Source organism: Cornus florida, unplaced genomic scaffold (genome assembly GCF_030987335.1).
Source record: "Cornus florida cultivar Cherokee Brave unplaced genomic scaffold, ASM3098733v1 CherokeeBrave_3.0.0_Hap2_Chr03, whole genome shotgun sequence".
Lineage (NCBI taxonomy): Eukaryota > Viridiplantae > Streptophyta > Magnoliopsida > Cornales > Cornaceae > Cornus > Cornus florida.
Genome location: NW_026775573.1, coordinates 28,203,711 through 28,228,815, shown reverse-complemented (window position 1 = coordinate 28,228,815; position 25,105 = coordinate 28,203,711). Strand labels below are relative to the sequence as shown.

At 36.8% G+C, this 25,105-nt stretch overlaps 1 protein-coding gene across 7 annotated transcripts; it reads left to right on the top strand.

Annotated features, from left to right (window-relative positions):
* Positions 1 to 24,866, top strand: LOC132300087 (uncharacterized). Of its 7 annotated transcripts, none has more exons than XM_059797025.1 (19): positions 5 to 146; positions 629 to 662; positions 789 to 850; positions 5,288 to 5,381; positions 5,644 to 5,747; positions 5,830 to 5,868; positions 8,427 to 8,510; positions 8,903 to 8,964; positions 11,323 to 11,428; positions 12,579 to 12,731; positions 15,352 to 15,420; positions 15,529 to 15,585; positions 15,667 to 15,930; positions 17,139 to 17,222; positions 17,385 to 17,495; positions 21,080 to 21,150; positions 23,513 to 23,734; positions 23,916 to 24,009; positions 24,340 to 24,866. In XM_059797025.1, exons 3-19 carry the CDS (start codon positions 824 to 826, stop codon positions 24,646 to 24,648), a joined length of 1,950 nt encoding a protein of 649 aa, XP_059653008.1. In that variant the 5' UTR covers positions 5 to 146; positions 629 to 662; positions 789 to 823; the 3' UTR covers positions 24,649 to 24,866. The 7 variants fall into 7 exon arrangements, with proteins under 7 accessions (XP_059653007.1, XP_059653006.1, XP_059653003.1 ...); XM_059797021.1 differs by having other exon boundaries at positions 5,639 to 5,747; XM_059797024.1 differs by lacking the exon at positions 629 to 662 and having other exon boundaries at positions 1 to 146.
* Positions 24,867 to 25,105: the final 239 nt, after the last annotated feature.

The following is a 25,105-nucleotide window of genomic DNA, read 5'->3' as shown; positions in this document are numbered from 1 at the left end:
CTCTATTACAGCTACATCTTTCTTGCAGAAATCGCACGCAGAGAGGGGGAAGTGGCTTCTTTCTCGACAAACGCTATTATTTTCTCTCCTAGAATCTGCTAGCCATTGTCGTTCTCTCCCTCCTAGGATTTTCAAATTCTTTTGAGGTTGCCTCGTTGACTCCATATACAGTATTTTCTATTCGATTGTATGTCTGTGTTTTTTTTTTTTGATAAGTATGTCTGTATTTTATTTACGTGTGTGTATATATATATATATAAGTTTCCATTTTTGTGATTCTTCTTTTGTTTAGTGTTCAATTTCTTTGATATTATATTCTATCGATGCATAGAGATTAGTTGTCTTCCTTCATTTCTTGTCAATTGTCTTTTGCTTCTTATTTTTTTGAGGATTATTTTTAATGATATAACAACGCTATTGAAATTTTGAAGTTAAATTTTCTTTTGTTGGACCAGCCAGAAGGTGAATTATCCAGAAAATTATATTTTTTTCCTTTTATATTGTCTTGCTGAATTTTAATTGGAGATTGGAATATGATTTGGGTAATATGTGACTTGTTAGCTTCTGATTGGTCGAAAATCAGTTTAGAGCAATTTTTGCAAATAATTAACACCATGCTGTTGTGTAGATAGTAAGCATTCAAGCTAGATGAAGAATTAAGGGTAATGGTGTTTATTGTGTATGTTGGTGATTTTATATATATGTATATTTTTAATTTGTATTTTAATGGTTGATCATATTACTTGCTGGGTTTGTTCTGACTGTATTCTATATTTTTCTGCTTCAAGCATGGATGATAATCTAAACGACGGGGAGACCTTGAATGCTCGGATTCAACAGGTGGAACGTGGTAAGTACATTGTTTCTCTTGCACATTAATTTAGTCCTAGAATTTGCCATCAGAGATGGGGTTATCAAGAATCTCATGTTGCTTAGGTTAATCATTTGTCATACTTAACAACTTCAATGTGAATAGATTAGTAGCTGGAAAACGCCGTGTAATTATCACTAGCTGATCAAGAAAAGACACATTTAGATCATTGAACTCCTTTTATGTACTTAAACCCACAGGCACATGTGCACACATTTTTGTCTCAAATTGAAAAAAAAGAAAAGAAAAGAAAAATATCACTGAAGAGAAGGAAACAAGTGGTCCATGCAAAGTGTGCTCGCCGAGAAGAGCGTTGAGTACCAATAATCTCTTTCTAGAACATGTGCAAAAAAGCACATGGGAAAACATGATTAAGAAATAGAAGATAATTAAAAAGAAATTACTCTGTGTGAAATTGCACCACCTAAAATGCTCTCTCTACATCAGAAGGTTTTTTCTTCGGTTTCTCAGCTTTCCATAGATACCATGGATGGAAGCATGGGTATCCTTAAATAGTGGCACTTTTTAAGCCCGAAGCCCCCGGCTTTCCAGCTACACAACTTAAAACACGTTTATTTTGGGGCAACCCTGAATCATGCCAGGTCTCTGAATGAACGAGTACTATTTGAAGTATGACAAGAGGCAAATTCAATATCATACTCTGATATATAAACTGCTTTGCACAACACATACCTATGGGTAAGGTACAATATTCTAGAATCAAATTGTCGACTGTAATTATATTGTCCAGAATTGCAGTCTGGACAGTGAACGGGGCTCTTGGTTGGTGTTTACAGCTAGTTTCCAAGCGAACTCTTTCTTCAACAAGCTGCACCTTGTGGCCTAATGTATTGAACACATTATGTGTGTTGGGCATGTTACAGAATTTTTTTCCCATTGGGAAAGTGGTGGACACGGACATGATACAAACACGAATGCATTGACATGTTGAATACTAAAAAAGTAGGACTGGATACGGCGTAGATACGATTATGTGTAAATATAATTTTTTTTATTTATATACATCTATCGACTAAGACTATTATAGAACTTAAATAAATGCTTGGCCTGTTATAAGTGGTATGAGAGCTAACTCAATCCCTTATTTAAGTCATGCTAAGTGCCCAATCGGAGGTGTACGGGTCCGGGTCATTACTAGGTCTTACCGCTATTAGGGTGGACATGTAGGCAAGGTGGTCCGACCGCAACAAGGACATTGTGAATTCGGGTGGGGGAGAATGTCGCAACTCACAAGGGTCTGATCTCACATCGAATATGAATGGGGAGGGTCTTGGACTTATAAGGGTGGGCAGGCAGTGCCACTTAACAACTCAAGCATTTGGGTCAGATGGCAAGCGCCCAACCCATTACAAGAGGCATTACAGCCGAACGGGTCCTTTGTCCAAGCCGTTTATTTTTGCACTAAATGGTGACTAGTATTTTGTGGGTCCTTTTCTTCTCTTTGGAGTCCATTAGGTTACGCCACAATAAGCTTTTATCATCTTGTCTTGCCGGCAAGAGTGTAGAACGAGTAGGACACGGTGCAGAGCATTAGGTGTCTCTGCTATGCTTCTAGTGGTGTATATGGAGAAAGAGGAATTGATGTTCCTTGGCGAGGTTGCTTATTTGAAGCTGAAGCATTTAATCTCGAGCTTCTTGTTATTTTAGATATTGGGAACTCTTGCCTAATTCTTCTATTGATTTCGTGGGAGATATGATTTCACAAAAACTGTATTGCCCAATTCATCGGATGTACATAGTTTAGCCACTTCTGGTATCGGCTAGTGATCTTTTTTTTCTTATTATAGAAATAAAGACACTAGAATCACTATCCAATTCGAATTTGGGGTCTTTTGATGCTGTCATATTAAAACTTCCATGTTTTCAGGGAAATCCCTCTAAAAGAAGGAAAAGGAAGATATTTGAAAACATCAGTCATCATTGCAGATGCCTCTTTTTAAGTCACATCATTATCATCATCATCCTTGCCTTTATCCCATATAAATAGGGTTGGCCACATGAATTTTCTTTTTCCATTCTTTCCTATTACATACCATGGCCTCTCTAATTTTAGATTTTTCATGTCATTTTTAATTATTTCATCCCATGTGAGTTTTGGCCAGCCTCTCTCGCTTACCTTCTACACAAACAACTCTTCCTCTTTTTATAGGTGCATCATTGAGTTTACGTTGAATATGACCATACCATGGTACCACCTAAGTCTACTTTCCCTAATTTTATCATTTATAGGCGTTATATGTAGTGTTTCCCTCACACGTTTGTTATTTATCTTATCTCTTCTAGCGCTGCAAATGAACCGAGCTGTTCATGAACAGCTCGGGTTCGGCTCGTTAAGGGCTCGGCTTGGGCTCGTTCATTAAGCAAACGAGCCGAGCTCGAGCCCAATTTCTAGGCTCGTTTACTAAACGAGCCGAGCATGAGCAATGTTGGGCTCGGCTCGCATAGGCTCGTGAACATGGGCTCGTTAAAGCTCGTTAAGGCTCGTGAACAAAGCTCGTATCAGGCTCATTATATATATCAGGCCCATTCTATATATATCAGGCCCATTTGTTTTTATTGTACATTTAAAATGTTTAGTCCATATTATTTTTAAGTTTGGCCCAACTCATATTTTTCATTAATATGGCCCAAGCATTATAACTCACTAGCCCAAAGAAAATCCACCATAGATCCATAGCCCAAATAAGATTTTGTCTCACCCATTAAATTAGAACCCATCTCATCTGTTGATTTTGTAAGATATCAAAAAACCCTAAAACTACACCCCACCATTCAGATTTGCCTCTTCTCCACAACATCGTCAGTCTCTCTCTCTCTCTATCACTCACTCACGAGTTACGAATCAACTCCACCGGCGACGACAACCCTTCCATCTACACAACTACCTCTCTGTCTCTCTTAGATCTGAACGCATTGTCTGTCATCGTCATCGTCGACCGCTGTCCTCTGTCTTCGCCATGGACGTCGTCCGTTTCCCGCCATCGTCTGTGCCGCTGTCCCTCCATCCTCGTCATCATCGTTGGCCATCCTCTGTCCTCGCCATCAATTAGGTACTGCATCAATTAATTTTTTGGCAAAACTTTATTTTCACTGTAATTCCATGGATCTGGACAACCTCAAAACATTCTTTAGGCAATTGCAGACAATTTTGTTTAGCCTTTTCTTCTGCTTCTTCTAAATTTATGGAGACTATTGCTCAATGGCCATAGGTAGCTAAATTAATTTATCTCCAACTTATTTTCCTCTATGATTTCTTTTTCTACTTAATATATACAATGTTTCAGTGGTTCTATAGATATTATTATCATAGGAATTTATAACTTTTTGATGTGTTGTATTTTCATAGAAAATGCATAATGCACTCATGCTCAATTTTGTCCTTTTTTCTTTTTTTGAAATTAACTCTTAATTTGTTCTTGAAAGATAAAAGCTTGCACTACTGCACCTTTTTTTTTTTTTTTGCCCTTTTTCTTTTTGCTTATGTGATAATTGATAAAGCAATGGAAAAAGGTATTGTGGCCTGTAGAATACTAATTAATTTTGAATTTTTTTTTTTTTTTTTTGTTAAACGAGCCGAGCCCGCGCTTTTAAAATCAAGACGAGCCCGAGCCCGAGCTCAAATTTTTGAGCTCGTCACGAGCCGAGCCTGAGCCCTAGCTGATCCCATAAACAAACGAGCCGAGCCCGAACAGCCTAAAGCTCGGCTCGGCTCCTTTGCAGACTTAATCTCTTCTAGTCCTATCATCCAATGTAGCATCCTCATTTCCGGTACATGGATGTGTTGTATTTGTGTCTTTCCTCAACGCCCATCCTCTTTATAAGTCACATCAAGTTGATTATTGTTAAAGATATGGTCATAACTCAGGATATTTCAGTTTTGAGTTTAAGAGCAACTACTTCGTTAAAATAATGCCAAAAATTAGGTCTGTCTTCATTCTTCTCTGGCCAACACCTTGTGTAAGCGGGACAGTATAATGCACTTTTTATATGATATGTTTCTCACTTTTGTTTCTTTTTTCTAGTGGTAAATTCACAACTCTGCTTCTACCCATTACCAAAAACCTTTGTTAAACAAACATTTCAAGCCAATGTCTGAACTATATGTATCTTTTTACCACTAGCACTTACCCATTCTGGAACCTTATTATTATTTTTTTTCTTGTTCTTGATCTGACTTGGCATTTTATAATCTACCTGATTGGCCAGACTGAATCTATGATGAAAATGTACCACATTGCATCGGACTTTTACAAGCTTATTGTGCACATGCTTTATAGTAGATTTTACAAGTTCTGCTTCCCAGATACAATATTCCCTGGATTGCCACCTGAGCTGGTTCTTAGTATATTCTATCTTATTGTTTTTGATTGATGTGTTGATTATTCTGTTTTGTAGAGCGTGATGAATTGCGTAAAGATATTGAACAATTGTGCATGCAACAAGCTGGACCTAGCTACCTTGCTGTGGCTACTCGAATGCATTTTCAGAGGTATAAGATTTATTTCAGTTCCTTGCAGTCTTCATTCATCATTAATTTATATTTTGGTTAAGAGTGGGTGGATATTGTTTTCTTTCTTCTTCTTTTTTAAATGGAAACAACACATAAGAATGCATTGTATTGGTATTAATTCTATGAGGTCAGCATTCCTCATTAATTTATTTTTCAGTTGGGAATGGGTGAGTATTTTTATTTATTTTTGGATCTGGCAATAAGAGTATCTTGTATTGAATTTAATTCCCAATTAGGACAGCTGGCTTGGAGCAGGAAATTGAGAACTTGAAAAAGAAGTTAGCTGCTTGCACAAGGGAGAATTTTAATCTTCAAGAGGAGCTTTCGGAGGCTTTCCGTATAAAAGTGAGGTTCTTTGCCTTTCCCTCAACATGACATGAACATTCCTTCTGCCAACATCCTTACATGTTTCTTCTTCTGTCTCCAGAGCCAGTTGGCGGATTTACATGGTGCAGAGGTTTCAAAGGTCTCTCTCTCTCTCTCTCACTCTCTCCGCGCATGCATGCCCACAATGGAGTTTTGCTAGGAACTAACTTATGCATCATTGACATTTTTTGCAATTATAGCCATCTAATCTGAATCATCCCATCAAACATTGAAGTAGGCATTTGGATCAGTATCAACTGCCAAAAGTAGGAAACAAACTATAAATTCGGTTTCAGAACAATGAATTATATAACAAGCTAAACTTACTTGGAACTTTGGAAGATTATGTTCTACGTAAAGCTGTTTGTACTTTTTATTTATCGCCTGTGATTTCTTCCTGTGTTAGCTAGCCTGATTTAGTCTTACATTGCCTTGTCTTGTGAGAAGGTAATGAGGAATAATGATTTCTCTAGCAGTTCCTTGAGTCCAATTTTTTACCAGTTTAAACTCTTGGTTACCTGTTATGTTCTTGTAACAATTTTATCTGATAGCCGAGTATAATAATATTGAAGGGTGGAAGAATGGTTGTAGGGTTTGTAGGTGGGAAGGGATTGCAAATGACTTGGTTTTAGAAGTGATCTGTTGTAGAACTGGAATTTTCCGGACAGCAATCTATTAAGGTTGTTGGTGTTAAATAAGGCCGAAAGTAAGTGACTTAATTAAGGTTAGGCAGGATAAGGACTTGAGGATGAAATGGGGGCTGTTTTGGGACTCCATTAGTAACCTATTGATGGAAATAAGGGGGAAGCGTAGGTGTCTGGATTCTAGGGATATATTTTAAGAGTTATTTTCTTATTTTTAGGGATTTGATGTCCCTCTTGATTGAATTTGATAATTTATTTATCTTTTGCTTTATCTGGGATTTATCTCTTCTTGTTTTATTGCTGTGGGTTTGCCCATACAAGCCTTTATTATGATGGGAAATTATTACTAATATTGGAGAAGTAGTAGAAGTATAAACTTCTCATCTCTTTGACCATCTCTCTCTCTCTCTCTCTCTCTACATATACACTCACTCATATCTCCTCTTTGTCTTTTGTCTCTCCTTTTTCTTTCTTCTCCTCCTCTTTCTTATTTCCTCCTCTTATATCAATTGGGATCAGAGAAACTTTAAATCCATTCTTTTTCTTTCTTAACCTCTACTTCTCTACTTCTTTTATCACCTCTATCTCTTTTCTGGTTTGCTCCTGCTCTCCTTTTCCTCTTCCATAACTCTCACCTTGCTCTCAATTCCCTTATTTTTCTATTTGTTCCTTTCTCCTTTTCTCCAATCTCTCATCTATTCATATCTCTACTTATTTCTATTTCATTTCTCTGTTTATATCATATGGAATACTTAACTTTTGGCCACTGTTTTATCTTTGTATTTGCTTTTATCATATTTAGGTCTTTCCATAGCTGTGTATTGAGTGAGTGCACTGAGTGGTGGTTACAATCTTGAACATCAGCAGTCGTAATGTTACAGAATCACGTGCGCGCACACACACACATATACAATGGGCAGAAAATACGCACACATGGACACACATATCTAAGATTGGGAGAGAGGGAGATGGCCCAAAAACAACAACAGCAGCAGTCACAATATTGTACATGGTCGTTGTCAATCTCTACAATTCTGACATCGTTCCTGATCATGAAAACTACTTTAACAAGCGGGTTTCATCACAAACTTGGAGATTGGATTTGCTTGTCTATATCAGTTTGAGTTACAGATAATGAAAGCCCAAACTGTTACCTGCATGTTGATTAAGGCTCTTGTGATAAAGCCTTCCCCATATTTCAGCCTTTTCTCTTTTTAATTCCAGAACGAGTGCAAAAGGAGGAGCAGTATCACTGCCATAATTCTCCAGAAGTGAATGTGTCAGAGATAATTGATGGGGATCAAGATGGGACATGCATACCGTGCATGACTCACACCTATGTTACGCTTGGATGCCTGAAGAAGAATTTAGGATTTTCACCTTGAGTTTCTTAATCTTCACCCAGTAAGGTTCAAGTTCCATCACAAGTCATAAGAAGCATTTTTTAAAGTCTCAAATGTCAAATCTATCATGCATTAATAATTTATATGCTTCTGGGCTTCTTCTACACTTTCTAGGATTGGGACTCTAAATTAGGAAACTTAAAAACTTTGACTGGTAACATTTGAGACCTACTACAGACTGCAGATAGGGACCCAATAAAATGACCCAAATAAGACTTGTGGACTATTGTTATGGCCTATATTCAGCAAAGTTGGAAAACTACCAGAATATTCTCGAATGTTTAAATATAAGAAAGCATAAACAAATTTAAGTTAACATTATATTAAAAATAGCAGCAATAGATTATAGAATTATACATATTGAACCAAACGTGATTAGACGGTTTAGAATTTAAAAGCGGTTCCATGTGAAACAGATGATCTGCCGCCCATTTTCTTCTTATGAAGCTCTGCATGAATGATCCAACCTGTGGCTCCATTTTTTTTCCTTTTCTTTGGTGTTTGGGGGGGGGGGGGGGGGGGGGGGGGGGGGTGTGCACGGGCAAGATAACTGATGATTGTCTTCTAAGAGTCTATATTTGACTTGTCCCTAATATTTTGGTTTTTCCCAGAATATTGAAGCAGAGAAGCAGGTTAAATTTTTCCAAGGTTGTGTTGCTGCCGCATTTGCCGAACGGGATCATTCAATAATGGAGGTTATGACAATCTTCTTCTCCTCTTTTTTTGGTAGTTCACTTTTTCTCCTCTTATTTTCAACATTTTAAGGCAAGGAGCTATTGCTTTGTGCAATGGAGAAGCTTGGTTTGTCAAGTGTTGAAACACGTGGTTGGATCTGAGGCAGCCAATTCCTGTGAATGAAGCCTAAGGATTGGTTTGCTCCTACTTAAACCCTCCGATCATCTCGATTGACATGATGGACAGTGGCGTGGCCTTTTCTCGATTTCGATCAATTGGAACAACACCATTACTAATACAATGAGGAAATTTAGTATATTTAAATTTTGTTTACTGATTTTGGTGTGTGTAGTACTTTTAAGTGATTTTTGTCACCCTAATCATTATAAGGTTTGAATGTGACTGGTTACAGGCTGAGAAAGCTAAGGAGAAGGAGGAACTCATTTCAAATAAATTTAACGATTCCCAGAAGAGGTACTCTTCCAAATAATTTGGTGTTGATTATCCTATATTCATATTTGATTATTTTCTAAACATTTGAATAAAGCTGCTAATTAGAAGTAATGTTTGTCCCGTTGCAAAGAAATGATTATATTCGCCCATTGTCAAAGAAAATGATAAGCATTTTAGAAAAATGAAAGAACTTCAGAAATATATTTGATTAGTGGTTTTTGACTTGGGCCGACTGTTTGTTCTCAGGGAGCTTAATTTTCTCTGAAAATTGATAAAACAACTTCTACGTTTCATCTTTAGCAATGAGCAGTTTCAGGAGTCACCGCTCAAAGATCGTTCTTGTCATTGAATCAATCACATGCTGATTGGTTGAAAGTAAAGTGCGGTTGTCAATCAAAAGAAATAAAAATAAAGGAGGAGAATTATGATGACTATGATTGCAGAATTGAGATACAAGTAGATAAGTGCCTTAAGACCCTATAAACATTATCATGAAAATGGAAAGGGCCTATTTCTTTATTTTTCCCTAAATAAAGGGCCTATTTATTGTTTGTACTGTTAGTGGTATCAGCATGATGATGGAAGTCAAATTCTTATAGAAGGCATTTTTTGAACTTCATTTAATCTTACTACACCTTCATGATCATCATCCTTACGATGGTCTCATACGAATGGTGTCGTGCACATAAGTTCTCTATTTTGGTGTAGTTGGTAAAGCTTGGAGTTCAGGCTTGTACCCAATCAAATCATCCATGCATTTTTTATTGATAGGATAAACACTAGGTAATGGTGTATGATGTTCAAATAAATCATTGTAGTGTACAAATTTCTTATTGGAAGAGGAGATTTTTTCATTTTATTTGTGTAACTGTGATTTTTTTTGACAGATTTTGACAAATTGAGAAAATAAATGGAAAGAAAATAAGATTTAAAAATCTTGAAGCAAAAATCATGAAATTTCTATCAAATTGGTCATAAATGTTCTCATTGCATTAATGTTTTGATTTTTTGACTTCCACATTTCACTCTCTGGGAGGGGGAAAAAAACTCCATATCTGACTTGAGAAAGTGGCTGGCGTTTATAGCGTTGTCATTTATATACGCACACATAAATGCCTGCATTGAGGCTTGAACCTTCAACCTCTCCCTTGGGTAGGTAGAGTGACAACCACTCAGGCCAAGGCTTTGGTTGTAGGTTGTTGTGTTCTGACTCTTCCTTTGTACATTTAAATGATTTTTACCTAAAATTCCACAAGCTTACCCTGATTAGTTAGTTTCAACTTTCGAATGATTGAGTATATATAAAAAGGTAAGATGTGAACTAAAAGGCCACTACTCAACACCGATCTTGCACATGTGGGATGTTGGGTGGGGAGACCAGAGATATACCCATCTTTTGGCATTATTTTGCACTAGCTCAAACCTAAGCCATGTCCTTACACTTGTCATTCCACATTTTGGGAAGATGTGAATGACTTCCGTAATTCCATATTAAGAAACCTTGAAATATCAATTGCTGGAGAATGTGTTTGACATCTTCATGGCTGTCAAGGTATGGATAACTTTCTTAATGAGCTGAGTTGCATTAGGATGCTTTATGGTCTTTCTGTTCTGGACCACTACCAACTGTTAGCACGAGTCTTTTAGGGTTCAAATTATGATTGGGACACATGCAGTGAACACACACACACACACACATATACATGCAATCCTTTTTTACTAGATCATTTTATTCTGTGTTGGTTGGAGATGTGCAGGCAACTTTGCTATGTAACATTATTTAGAGTCATTTGAGTGGTTTTTAGGTTATTTTTTTGAAATTTGCTTTTTTTTTATTTATTTTATTTCTAGGAAGTGTTTGATTCATTTTTGTTTATTTGTGAACTGGGTGTTGATGTGATGGACCAGTTGCTCCTGCTTTGCTTCTTTGTTTCCATTAATTATGCCCTTGTATTTTCTAGTTCCGGTATCTACCAGTCCTTGGCTAAAAGGGTTGAAGATACCTGCAGTGGCAGAACGGAGAGGGGCTTTTGAATGGTTCTTTATGGACTTCGGTGGTTTAGTATAAAAAATAGACTGAATTTACTGTTAGCTTTTGGTAGTTTTTGTTTTTAGCCCTGGAGTGAAAATATTTCGCAAATAGTTTTGCCACATCACTTCTTAGTATGGTCATTGCATATTCCAGTGCTGGAATCATGAGTTTTTGTGCTGGAAGCAGGTTTGTGGTGCATCTTTTTTCCCAGAAGAAAAGAAAAAAGAAAATAAAATGACAAGACAATTCAATTCATGAGAGTAGTGTACTTTAGTATATCTTATTTACAATGGTTGCCAATGGATTGTATTTCTTTTTATTGATGGAGACACATTATATTGGTGAAGCAGGGTAGAAGAGCTTACCTTTGATTTGTTTGAAGAAAAGAAACTCACTGCCACACTAGAGATTGATCTAGAGGAGCAGAAACGGCAGAATGAGACTTTCAAAGAGGTACTTTTTGGGTGTCATCTTGTCCTCTTCAGGAGGCCATATTATACTCTTTTGATGCTTAACACTTAGCGGTGAGATCATATTAAAAGCTTTATAGAAAAAGCATGCAGAAATTCCTCAAAAGCATAACACATAATGTAACACTTCATCTGATATCCCTCTGTCTCAAAGGATACAATAGTGTCATGTGTGAAAAATAAATGGACTACTAGCAGAGAATCTCCCTTGACTATCGCCATCTCAAACCCCCTGAAGTTACCTGCCTTCGCTGCAACACTGCCTTAGATATCATTTTGCTAAAAGTTTCCATCGCTAAAATAGCAAGAAGGGGAGGAGTGTCTCTAGTGTAAGGCCTCTCTATCAAGCTACTAATCAAATTGGAGAATCATAATAGAAAGGCAAATATCTTCTGTTGGTCACACCTAAACGGAATGTTGGGAGAAGAAGGTTGGAGACAGACTTAAATTTTAGCATTATTTTTGCAGAAAATGGTTGCTTTCGACTAACATTTTCTTGCTTGTCAACCCGAGCTTTTACCATTGCACCAAGCAATGACCTCTAGAATCACATTAGAAATATTGAACTTAATGTACTTCCTCCACTTGGTTGAAATTTATCATCTCCGTTCTCCAAAATATGTGACAAAATGCTTGCACTGTAGAGATCAATAAATTTTAATTTGTTTCAACGTATTGATATTTAATATGATACATTGACAATTACAACTAAATAAAGGTTGCTTTATGAGGCTCCGATATGAAGTTTTTAGAATGAAAGTAAATATTAATGATATTTGTAAAGGAATTGTATAATTATGCAATAACAGAATGTAACAATATGTTTAAAATACAAAATAATAGGATTATAGATTCTTATAATATTCTTTAATTGGTAATAAAGCATGTTTTTCCACCTCAGTATTAGTTGTTAGAGGGCCCATTTCATTTTTTTAATCCAACATTTCACAGAAAATTCTCATTTCCCGTATTGGCCAATGTGTTTCTCATCCTTGTGGTGTGTTACTCTCTCACTTTACCCTGTGTAGTCCAAATCCTGGAACTCAATTTAATTTTCTGACTCTATGAAAAAGTATACTTGCTTCCACTTCTATTAGTTCTGGCATATATTAATTTTTTTTTTTTTTTTACAGGTTATTGACAAGTTTTATGAGATCAGACAACATTCTCTAAAGGGCTTTCTTGAGGATACAAGTTGGGAAGATAAATGTGAGTGTCTTCTGCATGATTCAGCAGAAATGTGGAGTGTCAATGATGATGGGGAAACTTCTACCTCTAAGTACATCGTAAGTTTGTTACCCTTTAAGTTCTTCTTTATTTCGTGTGATTCTTCATTTATAATTATTTGTATAAGCATTTCTAGATATAATGATGCTTGATGTACTTTTCAAAACGTGTTCAGATTGGTTACTGGTATAAATGTTAATAAAAAAATGCCATTTTATGAAAGTACTCACTAGTCGCTGTAGTTTATTGAATTTCCTGATTTCTCTGTATTTTGACATTTTCTTGCTCCCACTTGTATCTAGATAGTATCCAAGTCACCGCCATGGTTAAAAGTTGTTACAAGCATACGTGAACAAATGTTTTTATCATTGATTTTTCGATTTAATCACAGATATCGTCATTCTGTTTCTGACTTTTAATTGGAAAGTGACGGTGAACATGTGTTTGTAACTTTTCAATTTGAGAGAATACTCAATTTGTCCTGAGCTCTCTTACTTCTGGGAAATGCAGCTGCGCATATGAAAACTTTAAAGAAAAAGAAGGGTGTATACAGAAGCCCTCATGTAATATTTTAAGTATCAATAGTCCAAGAAGGTTATTATTCCAAATATTGGTCTGTTGATTACTATAATTAATTTTTTATGCACATTTTTTTTAGCAGAATTTATTATGTGCTTGAACTTTCTGGAAGTTTTATCCATGCGGTAGCCCTTTTTTTTTTTTTTTTTTGGTTTGTCCCCGTTATGAAAGTTATGTATTATGCACACTTAGGGCTGCAAATGAGCTGAGCCGAGCTTTAGGCTGCTCGGGCTTGGCCGAACTTAGCCTAGCAAGGCTCGGTAAATTTTTGACGAGCCCGAGCAAAGCTTGGCTCGGGCTCGTATGTTGAGATGTGTGTGTGTGTGTGTGTGTATACACTATCCATCAAATGGATCGAGGAGAACCATTTTGAAACAGAAAAATGTCACTATCAATTCACATGTTAAACACTCATCTTCTCCATTCTTCAAAATCTCCTTCACTAGCTTCAAGTTGATCAATGTTTGATTTATCAGATTTATGAATAAATATTAAACGAGAGAGAGGGGGAAGAGATAGACCTAACCTGATGTCACATTAGGAGTAGAAGACAGCTGCCTGAGGAGTAGAAGGATGTTGCACTGACTGGATTTCCGTTGCCGCCAATTGGATTGGAGAAGCCGTTGCAACATCTTGCGGCTACTTTTACGGTTTCTTTATCTAACCCTTAAAGAATTATAAGTTCGATCAAATGGCCGAGACGAATCTGTGATTAGTTAGTGGGCTACTTAATTAGATGGGCTTCTAAATGCCCAAATACTAAATGGGCTAATGAAAATATACTTCTATGAATTTGGGCTGGAATTATATATATGGGCTAGTTTTAAAATATAATAATTTATATTATAAATATCTATATTTATGTAAACGAGCCTGCTCATGAGCTCACGAGCCGAGCTTAACATTGTTCAAGCTTGGCTCGTTTATTAAACGAGCCTAAAAATTGAGCTCGAGCTCGGCTTGTTTACTAAACGAACGAGCCCGAACCGAGCTTTTAACGAGCTGAGCCCGAGCTGTTTATGAACAGCTCGGTTCATTTGCAGCCCTATGCACACTTCATGGAACTCGTGTCAGATTTATGAATGCCACTTCATCTTCTGCTGTGTTCTAGGGAGAGGATGTTTTTATTTAATACGAGTCCTCCAATATAAAGTACTATGGTTATTGTGAAATATCCATGTAAGAAAATGAAGATTTTAAGAAATTATTCGGGAGAGTTCCAGCAGATTAGAAATATGATCCTCTCTTTTTATGGTTGGTGCATTGCACATATCCTGTATCCATCATTTCATTGGTGTGGTAGTGTATAGTTCAAAAAATTTGAAGTAACCATGTAGCAAGACAAAACTTTTAACTTAACATCTCACTCTTTATATAAATAAAATTATTTAAAACTAATTTATTTGCTTCCCTCTTCTTTTTCTTTAGTTGTTGAAAAAAGCGATGCATGTATTGTCTGTAGAGTGAACTTGTAGAGGGAATGAGGTAACGACGGGCTGATGGCATCCTTTGACTATGACAAGAAATATAATTCAGATCTGTCATGATAGGACCTGTCTCTGTTTCATTGATGTTGGCACCCAGAAAATATATTGGTATTGCATTCTGAATGACCTTGGGCCAATGGATGTGCATCATGTCATGTAAAGTTCAAAACAATTGAACCTTTCTGCTTTGATAGAAGTACAGAAAATGCTATAATACAGTGCATAAGAACATGTTCCTTGCTTCCTTAAGAGTTCACCTAATAGGTTCATTAGTTCTACTGTTGGTGTTTATCGTAAGCTGTGTTGATTGTCCGTTCAGCATGTGTTAATAATTTTTTTTTTGTTTAGGTTTGTGAACCTTCTTGTGATGTACAATATCTCAACTAAATGGATTTTACTCCTAGGTTGCATTATGTTTAACAAGCATTCCCAGATTGCCTTAGAGTCTTCGAGATATAAAGATCATTTTCATGAAAAGTTTAACAAATTCAGTTCCAAGGGTTGCAATATTTTTCAGATTGAGATTGTAGGTCTCATTCTGAACAAATAAAAGTTTATTTTATTTCTTTTGGATTTTCTTATTTTCAACTCTAGTAACTTTTTGTTCAGACAGAGTGCTATTGAAGAAGAGGTGAAGATTTTGAGAAAATCTGTGGCTAACCTTCAAAACAAGCTACGGATGGTAACTATCTAGTTTCTGGTCCTGCCAATCTTTAATAGTATAGCAAACTGGGTTTATATTGGCTACTTATTGACTAAGATATATTTTTCCTGTCATTTTGGCATATAGGGGTTGGAAATTGAAGATCACTTAAAGAAGAGAGTTCGTGAATTGGAAAAGAAGAGTGTGAGAACTCATTGTCTTCACGAATTTATATACCATGTCAAGCCTCTTTTGCTTAGTCTAATTTTGTTGACCTAAATGCAGCTTCTGTCAGAAGAAATGATCAATAAGAGGGTATCAGAATTACTTAAATACCATTCTCAGTACGGAATTCACATTAAAAAATTACTTGATGAAGGATATTCCAATCTCAAGTCAACTATTGATGTGATAGAAGAAAAGATAAGGCAGCTTGATGTGGCCAGAGAACAAAAGTTGGAATCTCCTCGGAAGGATGTGAAGCTAGACGAAAGTGAATGTCGAGATGTACATGTAAATACTGATACTGGCTCTGATTTGATCAATCAGGTTTGTCCATTTCCTGCTTGTGCTGAACATTTGCATTCATACATATCTGTATGTGTGCATGTGTGTTGCCCCACTCCATAGTAGATGTACTTGGTGATGTCTTTTATTTAAACTATGCATTTTCCTTATTAGTGGATTCTTTGGGGTTTTTATTTATTTATTTTTAAGTACCAGGGATTACATAAAAGAGAGTTTTTTTATTTTTTATTTATTTTTTAATACCTTCTCATACTTCTTGCCCTCGGAGTTTCCTTTGAATTTTTCCTTCTGTACTGCAATCAAATGCTGTAGTGCTATTTTTTTCTGCCTCCCCCTTCTTCTTACTTAGGAGTGGTAGGGTTCAAGGTGACATCTGTTATTTCCTTAAAAGTAGATTGTTGTTACAATATGTAAATCTTCCATTCATGCTGCCTCTTAGTGCTGGTGTATTTTCAAATTTCAAAAACCAATCTCAGCCAACCGCCTCTTGATGATTGTGTGTGGTTCATTGACAAGACATTGTAGGTGTCAAATATGATTTAGTCCACAGGGAAAAGCCACATCTTCAATAATGGCCCACATAGCAAAAGTCAAAAGGTCAACGGGCAAGTTACATAGCACATTCCACGTCATCAATAAACCTTGAAGAAAAGATCGAAGACTTGATGACCTGAGTTGGTAGCAAGACTCAATAATATTCGGGATCTGAGGAGGTACTCGGTTTGGTGGCTGAAGTGCAGGGTCCATCGAGAAGGCAAACTACTCTCTTGTAGTGGTTCAACCGACCCTTGACCGGACTTGTAGAGGGAGAAAGACCATTTTGACTCCCTTAAAACTTATTCCCATCTTAGCAAACCTTGCTTTCTAATTTATTGATAATTTTCCCTTTTTAATTATTATAATAGAACATGTGTTGTCCTAGCATGACATCACCCATTTTCTCACTTGCCTATAAAGAGAGATACTCCAAGGCCAAGGATGGGGAAGAAATCAGAAAGAGGAAAATGAGAGGAAGCACCTGCATTCTAAACTTTTTCTGTATCTCTCGGTTCACCCTCTGAACCTTCACTTCACACTTTCTACATTTGATTGTCCATGTAGTTCAATGATGAAGCTAATTGCGATGGGCAAGACATTGAGTTGAATGTGGACCATAGCCAATTCTCCATTGTTCTTAACATTTGCATTTTTTCAATTTTAGTATCAATTTAATTTCTTATATGTTGCAGAGAAATGATCCCGGATTACCAAACATTTTGGCTATTGGTTCTAGCGATGTTTCTGAAGCCCTTGCTCAGGCATTGCAAGAGAAGGTATTGTATATACTCTCATGTTTAACCAATTTGCTTTTTGTGTGTACACGGTTTCTGTTCTTTCTTTTTCCTGGATCCCTATTCTTCTTGTTTTGAGTTTGTTATGTTTCCTACTTATGTGCTTCAATCCTTTGTTTTGTTGCTTCTATTTATTGTTTTCAGGTTTCAACTTTGTTGCTTCTATCGCAGCAGGAAGAAAGGCATTTACTAGATAGAAATGTCAGTGCAGCTCTTCAGAAAAAACTGGAGGAGCTTCAGAGAAATTTACTACAAGTAATTTTTTAAGTGTCCTTTTCTTCTTTTTCTTTTTCTTTTGTCGGTTCTCTTCAGCATTGAGTTTTTGTAGATGTTATGTCTCAGTTGCTTAATATGTGCTTCACCTGTTACTTTCTAGAAATGATCAGTAGAAAAGTTTTCTGTGCACAGGATGTGGGATTGGAGACTAAAAATCATACTTACATTGGAATTTTTTTTTTGTAGACAGGAAATGAGCAAGGAGACTTTTAGTTATATGGCCACACTACCTAGAAATTGGGTTATGAAGTTATAACTTTCGGTGTTCAAATAGATTTGGCTGTAGCATCAAAAAAACACTTATTTTCAATAATGTTCACTTATATTGAAGCATCTTCTAATCATGGGCCACCATCACCACCGTAAGGCCGCCAATTTCTACTCCAGTAATCAGGAAAAAAGAAAATTATAGATTCTCTATAGATACGCTACTTTCTTTTCAACTTCAGAAGACCTTATAGATATCAATAGGTCAATCAATGGCATGGCCTCTTTAACAGTATTAGGACCAAGATTGAACAACTAAAAATTAGGAGTTGAGTTCTAACAGAGTCAACTAGAAATCTCATCAGAATTTCCTTTTATATATATTTTTAATTAATTGACAAGCAAGGAGTTACTGTAAATGTTCCCTAAGAGTGGCCCTGATTATATGGAGACAGAGTTCGTATTGGAAATTTTTTTGTTTTCTAAACTCTTGTAACGAGAATGCTTCTTCTTATATGTTCAATTGCTGTACTTATGTGACTGTGAGTATAGTCTTATAGAGTGGATGTATGCCATTTGTGTCAGAGAGGAGGTGGAGGACTTGATTAGGGGCAGGGTATCAAAGAACAGGATGTTTAGTCTTTAGATCATTGTACAAGGCTTACACGGCACTTGTGGCTCAGCTTTCCCTTCAAAAGGAAATTGGTGCCTATAGGTTCCTCAGAGATGGACTTTTTGTTTATATAGCAGCTTTGGAAGCCAGTCTGAGTGTTATTGTCATGAGACAGTTAAGCTTCCTTTTGCTGCTCCCCATGGACAGGGAGCTACAGTGCCTCTTATTGTCCTTTTTTGGAGTTAACTTGATTATGGCAGTATTGTAGATGATTGTGAAGTCCGCTCTCCTATTACAACTAGCGTTCCAATTGGTGTAAGGCAATGCTATAGAAGTAATAATAAAGCCTCATAAGATTGAATTTTCAATGGTGTTAGGTCAAGAACTCGTAGTTTTAAGGCTTTAGTATGGAAAAAAAAATTAGAAGGTTTTATGGGTGGCAGGTTGGAGAAATTCAGGAAAACACTGGAGAATTCTAGGAGCAATTAGCTCGTGTTTTAGGTGTTAGATTGATGGCCAAAAGACTACATGAATGGTTCAGGTTGCTTAGGGTTTGGTTGGATAGAATTTGGAAAATATAAATGGTGGGTTGGGGCTATTTTTTCAATGGAGTGTTTTAAAGGAAGGTGATTAGGCTTTCCCAAATAGCTACGTTAAGATAGAATTTGGTTGTAGTGGTTTAAGGCTTAATAATAATAAGAAGAAGATACTTAAAAATCACTCCTAAAATCCCGTTAGGATTGCACTGCACATTCTGGTAAAGGCTTCAAAAGCTTGTGAAATTTCCCTAAACTTATCTGTACTGAATTTAAACGAATACATATTTACATATGAAGTGCTGGACATCAATGACTCAAGTATCATTCAAGAAATGGAAACTTTGACGAATTCATCTAAACCAACTATAAACCATATAATATGACTCACTAGCATAGCATATTTTATGATCCATGTGGCCTGCACCATCCCATGTACAGCCAGCCTGAAAATCACCAAAATATGTGACCCCAAAAAGTTAATATAACATAAATGGTATTAAGCAACAACAAACTAATCTTAAAAAAAATATTAGGAAAATACAGTCCTTTTTTTTTTTTTCCTGGGAGTGCAAGACTAGCTATAAAATCTATTGTGAAAATTTTAGCTCTATGGTATCTCCTCTACTTTCCAAAATGGAAGGTTGAGGTTTCAAGTCCCCAGAAGGTGCTTGGATTATTTGGAGTCCATTGGGCTATGCCTTGTTCCTCTAGAGGGTTGATTGAGGCTTGGAGAGGCGTCTCTGTTGGGGCTATCATTCAGGATGCTTGGAGGGCTACGCCTCTTTGTATTTGGTGGTGTATTTGGCTCGAGAGAAATAGGAAAAAAGAAGCTTGTTTCTATGCTTAAGTTCTCTATTATTTCTACTCTTTTTTGTTGGGTTTCTGGGAGAGATTATAGATCTACGGAGGAGATTATTGTTTTTTTGGCCTCTTTGAAGGTCTAAGGCACCCTTTGGCCTTTTGTTTCTTTGGGTTCCGCTCCCCTTTTGAGCGTTTTTAATAAAATCTTACTTATCAAAAAAAAAAAAAAGTCCCCAAAAGGTGCAATTGAGAGTGCGTGTGTATCTTACTTACCAAAAAAGAAAAAACAGAGTGTTGGCGCCATTAAGCAAGCCAATTCCAGGGCAACTTCTGGATGAACTAACACCTCCAAAAGAATGTTCCTAGTTTCGTGAGTGGTGGATCTCAAGGAAATTGCTGTAGTGGCAACAACAATATTGACACTACGTGTACCTCTCCACTACAGAGTTGCATCCATACATGATTCAGGATGCAACAATAATACTTAATACTTAGATATGTCTCATATTGAGTAGGCTACCACTGCACCCCCAATGCCATTTGTTCCTGTTTCTGGCCTCAATTTTGAGTCATTTTTTATTATGCATGGTTGATAGTGGCAGCTGATGCTAAATTGTACTTTATTAGCTGGAGAGGAACCAAAGATGATTTGAGAGTTAGAACTTGTTATTTTATAGACTAAGATGGATTTTTTAGCTTCTTGCATGGTGAGTGGATAGCTGAACCTCCTCTTGGCTCCCTTTTTTGGGATTTTGTGGCTAGATTTGATGGATTGGTTGAGCCCTTGCATGCTGTTCGATAATTAGTTGTCCCAAAAGCTTAAGCAGTTAAGGAACGATTCAAAAGATGAATATGGCATTGTATGCGACTGCCTTGTGAATATGGAGAGAAAAACAACCAAATAAAAAGGGGTGACAGAGAGGCTTCAATGCATGATCTCCTAGATCCAAGGCTATTATACCATCTTAGAACACCATTTTTCCAAAAGCTTAAACTGTGAAGGAATGGGCCTAACAATGTAAATAAAGCGCACACAAATGCATTGTGGGTACTAGAATTGCATAACTTGCATCCCTATTTTTTGACATCTTTTATTGAATTTTACTTGTCAAAAGAAAAATGGAAAAATGTTCAAGCAGGTTCATATCATAATCACAAATTAATCATCAAACAATGTATAAATATTCCCTCATCATATACCGTTGACCAATAATCTATAAGCATTTCCTCAGCATATTCTTTTGAGCATTAATCCACATAAATTCCTTCAATACTTATTTAACAGCTAAATTTTATGCCTTTTGTGTGTATTTGTGATGCTGGATGTAACCCCTTGCAATTAATTCTAATAATTATGTTAGTAGGATTGGTATTTGGACTGAACAAATACTCTGTTGGTTTAGGTGACAAATGAAAAGGTTAAAGCTCTTATGGAGTTGGCACAAATGAAGCAGGAATATCAACTGCTGCAAGGGTATGGTTTCTTCTTTGTTTTAGAATATAGATATTTATTGTCTATGTTTCATTATCAATTATGTTGTTCTGAATAACCTTTTTTTAAAAAGTATTTTGAATATGCATTTATCCACTACTAATTTAGTGACTCTAATGCTCCCTTACACTCATTAATCAGTGCATACATGATTCCTGTTTTCTTGCTCTCATTCAAAATTTTGAACAGCTAAATAGCCATTAACCTTGCCTTTCTGAGGTGTAACAGTGACTTTTTCTCTAAGTGGGTGCAGAGTGAATGTTCTTTTGTCTCCCTGTTGACATTCTCCTTTTTCTACAAGTGAACATCACACTGTTGTGCTGCTATCTACTCTTCTAGTGCTTCCATCAGCATTATTCATGCCTCGTATTTGTCTTCACCAACACCCAACACCCACCCACGCCCCCCCCCACCCCTCGGGAAAAAAAAAAAAGCAACATCATTTATTCCATTTGTTTGGCTAGCTGCGGCAGCCCCTTCGTGAGTTCTTTGACCTATTTGCTGATTTCCTGCATTGCAAACAACACTGGCATCTCTCTGGATGCGCATTAACACCAACCAGAGAGTGGATTCCTGCACCATATTGTCATACTATTTTCTTTTTTCCTGATTAAGTCATATTGTCAAGGATCTTCTGGGTTGAACAAATGAAGAATCCCTAGGGGCTCAAGTGGGTAAGAACTTGGCCCTGCAGCCTCATGAAGCATCAGGTCTAAGGTTTCGAATCCTCTTGGGTGCAAACAATTCCTTGATGAGGGGTGTGTGAGTAAACAACTAGGGAAAAAAAAAGAATCCCTATCTCATCTCTAATGGACCATAACAATCTGAGAGTAATGAGATTTCATATGTTTGCACTCTTGTTGGAACTTAACTTAAGACAGAGAACATTGAACTTGGAAGTGTTTTCTTCAACCATCGTACCCCTTTCCTTCAACAATTGAAATCCCTCATTGTATAATAAACGGGATCTCAGCTTACATATGCTCTCAGGTGCTGATCATTTACTCTTCTGCTCTTCAACTATGTTCCAACATTAAAATGCAATGCTTTTTAAATTAAGATTAAACGACTCTAATCTTGTCTCCATCTTTTATCAAGCGCTTGAACTAATCCCCACTCCAATCTGCTACCACGTCAGAGCTCTTCTCTAGGTGCTTTTCCATAGGAGTTGGAGTCTTCTTTGAGACTGAACTCTTATTCATTCTCAAGATCACCTTCCAAATTGCCCAAAGGGTTGTGAATACCCTCAGGTTCCTCCGTTTGGGACACTGAACGTTCTTTGCTTGGAGAACTTGAACAATATGTTTCAATTCGTCAACCATATGTCTCAATTCCATCATCGCTATAAAACTATAACTTAAGATTGTTTCCCTCTTCCTCCACGTTTTTGTCCACTAGCAACGTATCAATAAATCTAAATTTGGTGCTGAAAATACAAAAATTGCAGATGATAAGAGGTTGCTCGTAAAGTTATTTTCAGCAAATATTTACAGTCAAAGCAGCTGGTGTTGCCCTAATGAAATAAAAGATCACTGTTAGCCCAACAATTTCAGATGATTAATAACCTTTTGAAAGACAGATGACCCACAATAATTCGAAATGGAAAGCGGAAATTCAATACGATATATAATAAAAACTAAAACAAAAAAAAAAAAAAAAAAAACAAAAAAATGAGAAGATGTTTGATTACTGATGGGCCGTGTAAGCTTCTCAAGCATCTTGGATGCTTGAGAGTCTCCTGCGTCATTGTAACACCTGCAGTTGGATATAGACCAATAGATTTGTCAACCAAAGGCAAGAAGTATTCTTTGTTCAGTAGAAATTCCATTAGTTTTCTTTCATCTGCATCACTGTTGAATGGATAATTGGATATGAACATTCATCTGCTTATGTGTGGTTACTCTCTCACTTGATTCCCCTAGGGTAAAAAAGAAGATGGATGGATGGATTCTTTAGCTGTGTGTTGTGTATCAAGATCTCATCTGAGGATTATATGACTCTTGACGCTTACGCATCACCCTCGCCAAACACTACCTAAGTTGGCATCACATAGCATATGTGTGTGTGTGTGTTTATATTTTTATTTTTTTAATGTATTTCATTTTTATTCTCTTTATTTTTTCCTTTAGATTTTATGGTCAAAGAACTCCCCCCTCCTCTCTCTTTGCATTGCTCTTTGTACCATGAATTCGTTTATTGTTCCTTGGCTGTTCCCTACATGTGCTTAGGAGTGATCCTTTACAATTTTTGGTTCCTTCTGGAAAAGTTCCTTTCTCGTTTGCCAGATTTTATTAAAATGGCTTATTTAATGTGATTGGAACTATAATTTCACACATTTATGCAGGAAAATCAGTCACGAGACGAAACAAGGAAAACTTTCAACTGCTATTGGGGAAAAAAGTATTGTTCAGGGAAGAGATGGAAGGTTAAAAAATTTGCTGAAGAAAACATATCTTAGACGCTGGGTGGGTACACTAGATCTTAATGGAGGTGAAGCTGAAGCTCACCTGAATTCTGAAGGCCTTGCCACAAACAGAATGTCTAATTATAGCATCGATTTTGCTAGGTTTGGAAATATTTGTGATGCTTTCTTAATACTGCACTTTTGCATGACTGTATACTAGCTGATTTAATAGATGAAAAATAATATCCCGCAATATTGTCCTTTGACCTGTCAGAATGAATTTATCCATAGAAAATGTGCTCATTTTTCCTTGTTCTTTGTGTGTGTGTGTGTAATTTTGCAGGATGAAGGTTGAAAATGCAACCCTTAAGGAGAGCTTGGAAAGTATGGATCATCTGACATCTTCAGTTCGAAGACTTCGTCTCTCACTCATGAAGGTAATCATTCTGCACCATCATTCACAGAGAGTGTTTAATTTCTTAAAATGGGATACACAGTCTTTTTTCCTCATGATGTCAATGTAGGCAGTAGATCATATCAACTAAAATATATGGATTTGAATGGATCCGATAGAATCATAGAAGTCTCTTACTAGAAGTTCCTTTGAGTTCTAATGGACTTTCAATTGTAGTGGGCTTTTGGTTGCTTTGCATGACTTTCTGTTTTCTGATTTACAAGGTTCTCATATCACATGTTTGATAATCTCCTTCTGATTGTTTGCTTGAAATTCATTGGACTCACGTTTCTGCTATTATCCGTTTTGTTAGGTCAAAGAGTTGATTACATCTGAAGGTACCATTACCAGCATGTCAGACACTCTGGACAATATTGTTACCGAGGCAAACCTTGTGAAGACTGCCCTTGGCAGCTCCCTTCCTGTCAGTTGGTCAGCTGAGGTAGGTGTCAGATCATTTGGTGAAAGTTTTGGGGACGAGTCGGTTGATCCTAGTGAGGACTCGGGTAGTGAGAAGGTGGATTTTGTTTCTGCTGCCGGGTTTGAGATGGTGGAGACCCTGATACTTGCAGCTCAGGTACTGAAGGATCATACTACTAGAGGTTATAGAGATGAAAGTTGATAGTGAGCTTGCTTTGGTCATGCTTCCTGTAATGATTATGATAAAGCTGTAAATATTATATATAGCCTGTGATGGTTAAACCATGATTATTCTTTTCTTTTTTCTAATTTTCTTTCCTCAGATTATATATTTGCCTTGTAAAAAGGGAATGGGGGTGATAAAATTGAACATTTGTGTACTATGTCATTGTTTATAATATTGTTCAAATTTCAATCCAATGCTGTAGTGAATGTTCGAAAAATAACACCTTATAGAATGTGTGGAACTTGATCTAGCATTAGCACTCCCTGAAAGGAGGTGATCCAGGACGGCTACCTTGTTACGACTTAACTCTAGTTACTTGTCTTGCCTTCGGCAGCCCCCTTGCGGTTAAGCTTCAGGCATGGCCAGTTCCCTAGTGTGACGGGCCGTGTGTACAAGGCCCGGGAATGAATTTACCGCGGTTTGGCTGACAGGC

What these genes read in the sequence shown, in the direction of transcription:
- LOC132300087 (XM_059797020.1), top strand. Translation starts at nt 790, where the DNA reads ATGGATGATAATCTAAACGACGGGGAGACCTTGAATGCTCGGATTCAA. An exon ending in GTGAATTGGAAAAGAAGAGT is followed by an intron (nt 15,586 to 15,666) that starts GTGAGAACTCAT and finishes ACCTAAATGCAG; the next exon opens with CTTCTGTCAGAAGAAATGAT. An exon ending in CTCAGGCATTGCAAGAGAAG is followed by an intron (nt 17,223 to 17,384) that starts GTATTGTATATA and finishes TATTGTTTTCAG; the next exon opens with GTTTCAACTTTGTTGCTTCT.